The sequence below is a fragment of the Taudactylus pleione genome, unplaced genomic scaffold (genome assembly GCF_031769625.1).
Source record: "Taudactylus pleione unplaced genomic scaffold, aTauple2 ptg000762l, whole genome shotgun sequence".
Classification (NCBI taxonomy): domain Eukaryota; kingdom Metazoa; phylum Chordata; class Amphibia; order Anura; family Myobatrachidae; genus Taudactylus; species Taudactylus pleione.
Window position 1 is genome coordinate 2,053,726 of NW_028285164.1, and position 10,631 is coordinate 2,064,356.

Genomic DNA, 10,631 nt, shown 5'->3' on the forward strand with positions numbered 1-10,631 from the left:
GTGCGATCGTGTAATCGGTTTTATTGTAGAACAGCAATAATGTGCATTATAACTATAATGAGACTATAGCGTGTATTGAAGTCTTATTGCAGCTACAACTATAATTCACCATTCTCTCTGGACACATTGCGCAGTCATCAGTAGGTTTAAAAGATGGCTGCCTATCTTACCAAAGGGACGTCATTTAAGTCCAATGTCTCTCACAATGTGGATGGTAAACGCAAGACAAAAAGGAACTTCCAGGAGACAGAAGGGTAATAAAACAGATTTTAATCACAATATAAATCCCAGGCCAGCATGTAACCAATTGCCAGTTTGGGTTTGGTGCCTCAGCCACAATTTAGCGTGAGAAGAGCTCAATTAAGTTACAGAAAAATCTGAAAGGAAGGTGCATTCGCGATCGTACAGGAAACCGTTTCCTGTCAGGATTCTTTCCCTCCAATTGTGGAGGCGGTTGATGCACAGCGCTGCAGAGTATTGCTCCGGCACCTCTGATAAACGTCATCTGCCAGCGAACCGGCGCACCTCTGCAGCGCAGTGCACCCCTGGAGGCAACGTGTCGCTTCCCACTAAAAAAGGAAGGGCAACGCCAAAAAGAGGGCTTACACGGAAAAGGACTATGTAAGACGAGAGAAAGAGCTACGTCGTCATTTTCTGCAGGTCCCGGAGAGTCCAAGCGAGCAGCAGTCACCCCTCTCGGGAGCTCAAGATGGCGACGGCGCTGGGACCCCCCCAGCTGAGAGAATATTTGGGACTAATACCACTACCTGACTGAGCCCTCTCACACTGGAGCAGTAGCCAGAAAAGCGCAAAGGGTGGGACAGGGGGAGGAGAGAAAAAAAAAAAAAAAAAACAGGATGGAGGAGGACAAAAGAAAACTGTAAAACCAAATTCTCCAAGAAATGCCACCTTAACCCCCTTCTGCATGGAGGGCACAGCAAAGCTGGGTGTACAGTGGTCTCTCATGGGGCACAAACTCAGTGGCGCGTCTCGATTCCCGCTCTGCGGACTGTTTCATGGGGGGAGTGGGGTTTCGTGTGTCGGAGGTGCGGGCCTCATGGGGGGACTCGCTTCTGCGGCCCCACCCGAGGGTTCCATTAACCCTTCCCATCCATGGACTCGGCGTATACAACTACACGGGAGGGATCTGAAAAAGAGACAAAAGGCGGATTATTTACAGCGCAGCACACAAATGACGTGCTTCACCCACGTTTCCTCTACGCAAACAATTCACGAGCAAAAGGTATTTCCCATACAAGAGACTGATGAGAAATGGGCGTGGCCAAATTACCAACCTACGTAACTAAAGGCCCCCATACATCAGCAATTGATTGCAGCAATCGTGCAATTTCCCCTTTTTCAATCGATTGTGGCAATTCTGCAATCGATTAAAAAAAAAAAAAGGGAAAGATTTTTATACTAATCGATTGCAAATTGCACGATTGCTGCAATCAATTGCTGATATATGGGGGCCTTTAGTTTTGAGACGTTTTGTTAGATTATTCTGTAATTACAACCAACAGGATTTCTTTCAAGATCACACATCTGTACTAAAGGCCCCCATACACGGTGCGATATGCACCTTGCGATGCGACGGCTGACATATCGGTCGGTCCCCACACACGGAGCGATCGGGTGGCTGACCACCCGATAAGCCGGTACCCTCCTCCCCCACCCGTATAGCGCTGCATGAGATCGTACATTGCAACCCCAGACCAACTGAACATGCAGTAAGATCTGGTGGAGCGATATACGACCCCACGGGAGCGCGCACTGGCCGATATACCCACACACGGTACGATATAGCAGCGATAATCGTACCAATCCGTCGGATCAGCAGCGATATCGCATGGAGTATGGGGGGGGGGGGGGGGGGCCTTAAGCCTTACTCAGGATCCAAGGAAACATTTTTTTAACTACCCATTTACTAAACTACATATCTAGATCTACAAATATTTTTTTTAATCAGTATTTCGGTGCAAATGATCAGTTGAAGGACAATGGATGATCAGGTTAAGGAGATCTAGGGAAGGCCTTTCTGAATTGTATAGAAAGAAACAATTACACCAATTGGCTAATCTCCAAATACCAGCATCAGCCGATGTCCGCCACTCATCTGACGCAGACAGTGTACACGTATGTAATGCACAGATAGTGACAAGACTATGGATCTGTCACTAGCGTTTAATACTTCTCCACCCAAACAGAATAGGATACCCCCAGGTGAGGTGGTGTCATAGCCAAGGAAAGCCTGTACAGTCTCATCCGGACAGCGTGAAGACGGATTACCCAGATGTTCGTGCACACCACGGAAGCAGCCATTTTGTGGGCCGATCCAATCAGATAGCAAATACGTCAGGAAGCACAGGCTGCAGTCACAAGATGGCTGCCCCCAGAGCGGGCAGTAGACATTAAACCCCTCCTGTCAAAAAGTCCCGTAAGACAGATCTCTATGACATTATAAATACATTTCCGTTACCTTTCTTGTGTAAGTTCCAGACTCTATTCCACTCTACAAAAAAAAAAAAAAAAACAGAAAATAAGACTGATTGTATATAACACAACATCACATATATTACTGAGGGGATATTACTTTCATCCTAAGAGATGATATAGGGATCCGCCTAAAGAAATGTTTTTGGGCTACCTTGCAAGTGAATTGCAGCAGTATCAGAGTTCAATCGTATAGTAACCCACAAATAACATGTTTAGAACTCTCTCTTAAATAAAATAAAAAAAAATATATATATTTTCTGCATGCCATCTCTACCCACCTTGCAGGCTGTAGGTGACCATGGCTTCCCAGTCTTGAGGGTTCTCCATCTGAACCTCCTCTGGATCCGCCCCCTCTATAAAGAATCCATGGGAGAGGCGCACCAGAGCGGACACAGGAGCATCGCCGCCGCCACCTCCCTCCACTCCCCCGCCAGACTCTCTCTGAGGCTCCCTCGCCTCCGCCGGGGCCTGACCGGCTCCTGGTTCATTAATAAACGATAACCCCCATTCATTCTGGAAAATGGCGCCCAGGTTTTCCTGGCTGACAGGGGATGGAGGAGTGGAGGAAAGGGAAGAGCAGGAAGAGGAGGAGAGGGAGCCGGCAGGCTGTGTAGGGGATGGGGAAGAGCCGCCACTATGCGGTTCCGTCTGGGCAGCATTCAGCAGGCAGTTGGGAAGGGTATTGGAGGTCCGGAGGGCTGAACTAGGCACCAGTCCTTTGCCATCCAGGTTTTCTTTTACCTTGCTGGCATAGCTGATTTTAGGCTGTGTTCTTGCGCTGCTGCTGTCAACGGGAAACACCGGCAGGGGCTTAAAAAGCAACCAGTTGTCTGTGGCCGGCTCCTTCTCTGTCGGGGGAGAGGGCTGGCGGGAGAGGGCCCCTCCTTTCTCACTTTTGCTTCTCTCTCCCGAAGTCTGCTCGGGCTTAACATCGGCGCACGAGCCTTCTGTGGAGTTTAAGGCCTCACGGTTCCGGGGACGCTGCGGGTGGGCGCCCCCGCCGGGTCTGGGCACCCAAGCTTTACGTTTGCCATCCCGGTACTGGCTCTCATAGTCCCAATAGCCTTTGCGGTGCCCAGAATAAGATGTGCGGTAGTGATGGTGGTGTGTGGGGTAGTAGTTAGGATGGTACTGGGTGGAAGGGGAACGCTGGAGCTGCCGGCCGGAGGGGTCCTTCTCGCAGCCTCGCAGGTGACGTAGGTTAAGAGAGTTGGAGGGGCTGAGGGGGACGCTCTCCTCGGCGCGGCCTGCTAACGTCTCGATTTCTGGGCCCGGCCCAAATCCGTTAGACTCCCAGGATCCTGAGGAAAGAAAGTAAAAGGATCAGGAGGTGCAGCGGTCAGACAACAAACAGCAAAGCCTGGAGCACAGGAGCAGCTCTACATATACGGAGCTGACACATGCAGCACCGAACAGCCAACTCAATGCACAACAGGCGCAGCAGACAGCTCAGATAGCTGCAATCCCTGTAATTAGCTTCTTGTGTGGGATATACTCCATTTACAGAAATAAATTAGCACAATAATCTCCTGTACTTAACACCCTCGTTAACCTGAGGCTTCTGTTTATCTGCCACGATTTTTAATTCCACTAATGCAACTACCCACTTTGTTTTACTCCAAGAGCCTATTAACCCTGTCCCTGCTGTCTAGACGGTGTGCGGCTTCGACGAGTGCAGAGACTACGCCCAACCTCCGCTGCACAGGCCTGCGAGCAGCCTTCATTTAGCAAGCGAAGGGGTGGGGGGAGTTTATAAACATTTACGTCATTTATACAAGGATGCCCTTAGTCTTCTCCCTGTGGAACACAAATGCACTCAGCGTGGCCAGAAGAGTTTGGCAATAGCCATGTTGTACAGCCACATCCTCTAGGATCGCGTTGAGATGTGTCATGGCGCCCCCGTCGCCTTGCAAAACTCTGCCGCTCATCCAGAGCCTCCTATAGCGTCACTGAGCGCACAAGACTGATTATCTAGGTTGCCCAAATATTACATCAGCAAAGCTCTAAAGGCCTACTGGGGGGGGGGGGGGAATTAGGGCCACATGCAGCGGCAATGCCCCCTGGACAGGTAGATATAGATATCTCAACGAAAATATCTGCACTTAATGCATTTAGACAAGTCTGGGGTGTGTGGCATAGAGGACGCTCTGACCTGCTCGTGGCCCCAGGTAAAATGTCCCTACACTAGAGAAGAGTGAGAACAGGACAGGGAGGAACACGGCCACAGCCTGTCCTGTCTGTAAACCGTGAGCAAGCTCTCCCATAGCTTATAAATACATTTGAGGTGTAGCCCCAGCCCGGGAGATCCAGAATCTGTCCCTATAGGGCAGGGGTATACAACATGCAGCCCCTCCAGCTGCGGTGGAACTACACATTTGCTATTAGGTCATGCTAAAACTGTGGCAGGGGATGCTGGGCTGTGTAGTTCCACAGCAGCTGGAGGGCACATGTTGAAAACCCCTGCTAGACTGGATCTGTTAACGGATGCCAAGAAGAACACTAGAGAAGAAGTGGAAAAAGCAGAACTAGAAGACGAGCCCTCTGTGAAATGCGTAACAAGCAGGGAGAGAATAAGACGCAGCCTCCACACACGAGAGAGAAGTCCAAATGCTGCAACTACTATGAGATAACAGCCTGGTCTGCATGTGATCATGTACTGTCAGCGACCCCGCAGCGTGCTGAGAAATCCCATCACAGCCCCATAACCACAGGCACCTCTATAATAGCAGAAGCTGGGGTTATGTAAGCACATACATTATGCATGCAGAGGCAGCCATGTTGCCGGGCTCCACCCTTGGAGACAGGAAGGAGGAAGCGGCTGTATTGCATGTACAATCCTAGCACACACAGATGCCGGCTCAGCAAAATGGCTGCAGCACACTCAAGGAAATGGCTCTATAAATCACAGCACGAGGGACCCGATACGTCACGGGAACCACATCACAGGGAAGAAGGGGTTAATGCAGGGGGGAGACGCTCCCAAAACATTACACTAATTATCAAGTAAATAGACCAATGTCACCCCCCCCCCCCTCCTCCCACAGCTGAATGATATATAGAGCATGGGTGGAGGCAAGACAGGGACAACACAAACACAATGATGGGCTCCTTACAGGGGACAATAAGAGTTCAATCATCAGCATCACAAAGCACATGCAGGACCCTCATCACCTAACCCACCCAAAGCCCCCAGGCCCCTAACCTGAACAACAACTTGTTACCAGGATACCAAAGGACGGGGCGAGCCAGCACCCTGCGTACACCACAAACACCTATAATATACCAGCCACATCTGTGCCCAGTGACGCCAGCATACACCCTATACCAGCCACATCTGTGCCCAGTGACGCCAGCATACACCCTATACCAGCCACATCTGTGCCCAGTGACGCCAGCATACACCCTATAATATACCAGCCACATCTGTGCCCTGTGACGCCAGCATACACCCTATAGCAGCCACATCTGTGCCCTGTGACACCAGCATACACCCTATAATATACCAGCCACATCTGTGCCCTGTGACGCCAGCATACACCCTATACCAGCCACATCTGTGCCCTGTGAGGCCAGCATACACCCTATACCAGCCACATCTGTGCCCTGTGACGCCAGCATACCAGAGATATAACATGCTGGTATAGTCACAGCGCTGCATAAACCCACCCAGGGCTCTCTCTATCACTGTAATGCCTGGGCACCCACTGGTACCAATATCATGCATTGCCCCAATAATGCCAGTCACAACCTTACTGGTACCAAATTGCCAGTGGTTATAACCCCCCTCCCTGTGTCTCATCATTGCTGCCTCATCATCAGTGATAGTGTTGGGAGAGACCGCCCCCCCTATCGGCCCAGCTATGGAGTCCCCATAATGCCACCAGCGTCCTGCCCAGCTACTGAGTCCCTATATTACCACCAGTCAGGTACTGAGTGCCTAATTACCAGCTACAGAGTCCCTATATCACCACCAGCATTAAGCCCAGGTACTGAGTCCCTATATTACCACCAGCATTAAGCCCAGCTACTGAGTCCCTATATTACCACCAGTCCAGGTACTGAGTCCCTAATTACCAGCTACAGAGTCCCTATATCACCACCAGTATTAAGCGCAGGTACTGAGTCCCTATATTACCACCAGCATTAAGCCCAGGTACTGAGTCCCTATATCACCACCAGTATTAAGCGCAGGTACTGAGTCCCTATATTACCACCAGTCAGGTACTGAGTGCCTAATTACCAGCTACAGAGTCCCTATATCACCACCAGTATTAAGCCCAGGTACTGAGTCCCTATATTACCACCAGCATTAAGCCCAGGTACTGAGTCCCTATATTACCACCAGCATTAAGCCCTGGTACTGAGTCCCTATATTACCACCAGCATTAGGCCCTGGTACTGAGTCCCTATATTACCACCAGCATTAAGCCCAGGTACTGAGTCCCTATATTACCACCGGTATATATCTCAGATCATGAGCATCTATATTAGCACCACTATCTAACCCTGATGACTAATCACGACTATAACCCGGCTACTGTCCCGACAATATTCCAAGTCTCTATCACGGCCAGCGAGTCCCGACATTATCCCCGGGGTCTATCCCGGCCAGCAAGTCCCGACATTCTCCCTGGGATCTATCACAGCCAGTGAGTCCCGACATTCTCCCTGGTATCTATCATAGCCAGTGAGTCCCGACATTCTCCCTGGTATTTATCATAGCCAGTGAGTCCCGACATTCTCCCTGGTATCTATCACAGCCAGTGAGTCCCGACATTCTCCCTGGTATCTATCACAGCCAGTGAGTCCCGACATTCTCCCTGGTATCTATAGCAGCCAGTGAGTCCCGACATTATCCCCGTTAGCTATCCTGGTCGGCGAGTTCCGACATTAACCCCGGTATCTATCCTAGCAGGCGAGTCCCGGTATTGGTACCTGGCTTGGGCCGGCTCCGGTTGAGCTGGTTCATGTCGTGCTCGCAGGGGCTCAGCCTGTCCTTCCTCCGGCTCACTGGGCCCTCCCGCGGGTTGCTGTTCTCATCCTGGGCCAAGTGCTCCTTGTGCATAATCACAGTGCGGGCGGCGGCGGCTCGGTGCGGGCTGTGCTGTGGGCGGCGGCGGAGGAGGGGAGCACGGTACACGGCAGCAGCGGACAGTGAGCAGGCCCCGGACCCTCTGACCTCACCCACACAGGCGGCAGCAGGAAGAGACAGGGAGGGCGGCCTGCTCCGGCCGGGGGGAGGGGCCTGGCGGGGCGGGGACAGCGGCGTCACCGGGCGGGGCATGGCTAGCGGCGTCACTCAGCGGGGCGGGGACAGCCCGTCACGGGGACAGTCGTCTTACGGGGCGAGGCGGAAACAGCGGCATCACTGGGCGGGGCCGGGCGTCTCTTTGGGGGGGGGCGGAGTAGTTTCATAACAGTCACAGCTAGGGGCGCCGCCATCTTGTTGGTGGGAACTTTCTGATGCAATACAGATAGATCCATAGTGAATGAATAATCTCCACATGTGATCGGGTGTGGTATAATAGAGCGACAATGTTAAGATCGACATTCAAAAGGTCGACACCGGATGGTCGATGTGAAATGGGTCAACGGGGTCAAAAGGTCGACTGACAAATCTTCAACAGTGCAGAAAGTTGGCAAGGTTAAAAGGTTGCCAGGTTCAAATGGTTGACACATTTTTTAAATAAATGTAACCCTAATCCTAACCCTCCCCCTTGTGCCTATCCCTAACCCTCCCCATGCCTACCCTCCCATAATTCGCGGGAGGCTCCCGATTTTTTGGGTAACCCCCCGTACCCCTGGAAGGGTAGGCACTTCTCCTGCATACTGCCCACTTCACTTTACTAAAGTGGGTAAAGTGGGTAGAATTTGGAGAATTTCCGCAGCGATCGCGGGGTCCCCGCGTAGGGGCGTTGCTTAATGATGCAATTCTCCATGAACTGCGTCATTTAGCCACGCCCTCTATTTAAATTAGCGCCAATCACAGTAATTTACCACAAAGGGGCGGGGCTTAATGATGCGCCCCATCAGGCCCCACCCCTGTCGCAACCCACCTACCTCTCCTCCCCTGGCATCTCCCGGGGAAAAGACAACAAAGGAAGGCAAGTATGCCTAATACTAACCCTCCCCCTAATACCTAATACTAACCCTCCCCCTAATACCAACCCTCCCCCTAATACCTAATACTAACCCTCTCCCTAATACCTAATACTAACCCTCCCCCTAATACTAACCCTCTCCCTAATACCTAATACTAACCCTCCCCCTAATACCTAATACTAACCCTCCCCCCTAATACTAACCTTCCCCCTAATACTAACCCTTCCCCTAATACCTAATACTAACCCTCCCCCTAATATTAACTCTCTCCCTAATACCTAATACTAACCCTCCCCCTAATACCTAATACTAACCCTCCCCCCTAATACTAACCCTCCCCCTAATACCTAATACTAACCCTCCCCCCTAATACTAACCCTCCCCCTAATACCTACTACTAACCCCCCTAATACCTAATACTAACCTTCTCCCTAATACCTAATACTAACCTTCCCCCTAATACTAACCCTCCCCCTAATACCTAATACTAACCTTCCCCCTAATACCTAATACTAACCCTCCCCCTAATACCTACTACTAACCCTCTCCCTAATACCTACTACTAACCCTCTCCCTAATACCTAATACTAACCCTCCCCCCTAATACCTAATACTAACCCTCCCCCTAATACCTACTACTAACCCTCTCCCTAATACCTACTACTAACCCTCCCCCCTAATACCTAATACTAACCCTCCCCCTAATACTAACCCTCCCCCTAATACTAACCCTCTCCCCTAATACTAACCCTCCCCCCTAATACCTAATACTAACCCTCCCCCCCAATACCTACTACTAACCCTCCCCCCTAATACCTACTACTAACCCTCCCCCTAATACCTACTACTAACCCTCCCCCCTAATACCTAATACTAACCCTCCCCCTAATACTAAACCTCCCCCTAATACTAACCCTCCCCCTAATACTAACCCTCTCCCTAATACCTAATACTAACCCTCTCCCTAATACTAACCCTCCCCCCTAATACCTAATACTAACCCTCCCCCTAGTACAAGGAGGGGAACCTCCTGCCCAGGGGCCATATAAGGCCCTCGGAATCATTTGGCTAGCAGAGTGCCTAGAATGGCACACTGCAGCCAGAATCTATGCAGCAGTGCCGCCTGGATCGTCCTTAGGAAGCTTCAGACAGTTATACCGCTGCCCTTACAGCTCCCCGGAGCATCCTCAGGATGCTCCAGGCATTGCTGTAATCACTGGCAATTGTGGCCCCACCCCCATGTGGGATGCTCCAGGCATTGCTGTAATCACTGGCAATTGTGGCCCCACCCCCATGTGGCATCAAGCGGAAGGGGCGTGGCCTGCACCGGGCCCACAAAAAATGGCCCTTGGCAGAAAAAAGGTTCCCCACCCCTGTCCCAGTACCTAACACTAACCCTCCCCCTAGTACCTAATACTAACCATCCCCCTAGTACTTAATACTAACTCTCCCCTTTTTGCCTAATACTAACCCTCCCCCTTTACACACATATGTGCTATATGACATGTTCTCAGTAAGAGCCAACCGCAGTGCCGACCTGGCTTCCCCTTCTAAGAATCGGCAGCCAGTAAGTCGGCAGGTATGGAATAACGGACCCATCCATTACACAGGTAACGTAGGAGATATCACAGATATCTTATGCTTACCTTCTAGCCCCGATGCAGTCCACTGTCCCCATACACTAGTATAAGAACCTTTCACTCATGCAAAAGCAGCCAGTATTTACCCTGCATGAAAAAAATACATGCATTTGTACCCCTTGCATGACAACATGGTTTGTCCAGGTGCAAAGCATACTTCAAATCTCCCAACTGTTCCGCTTTTCGGGCACTGTCCTGCTATCTCACCCGTGGACGGCATTGAGAGGACTCCTCTCACCTGCTGTTCTGCTTAACAGAGCAAGCGGTGAATAGATGACAAGCACGTGCGCTGGGCATGCCCCCAATCTCTCTCCAATGAATAGACGCCGTGTCTGTTTATTGGACTGAGATTGGGGGCATGCCCAGCGTTATGAATAGGGGGTGCGGAATTTC

The 10,631-nt window shown here is 50.9% G+C and overlaps 1 protein-coding gene across 1 annotated transcript; it reads right to left on the reverse strand.

Annotated features, from left to right (window-relative positions):
• Nucleotides 1–253: 253 nt before the first annotated feature.
• LOC148476901 (FMR1-interacting protein NUFIP2-like) lies at nt 254–7,764 on the reverse strand. Its single transcript, XM_088457495.1, has 4 exons — nt 7,432–7,764; nt 2,775–3,797; nt 2,480–2,512; nt 254–1,147 (listed from the first exon to the last, which is right to left on the reverse strand). The coding sequence occupies exons 1-4, from the start codon at nt 7,559–7,561 to the stop codon at nt 1,098–1,100; spliced, it is 1,236 nt and encodes a 411-aa protein (XP_088313621.1). The 5' UTR covers nt 7,562–7,764; the 3' UTR covers nt 254–1,097.
• Nucleotides 7,765–10,631: the final 2,867 nt, after the last annotated feature.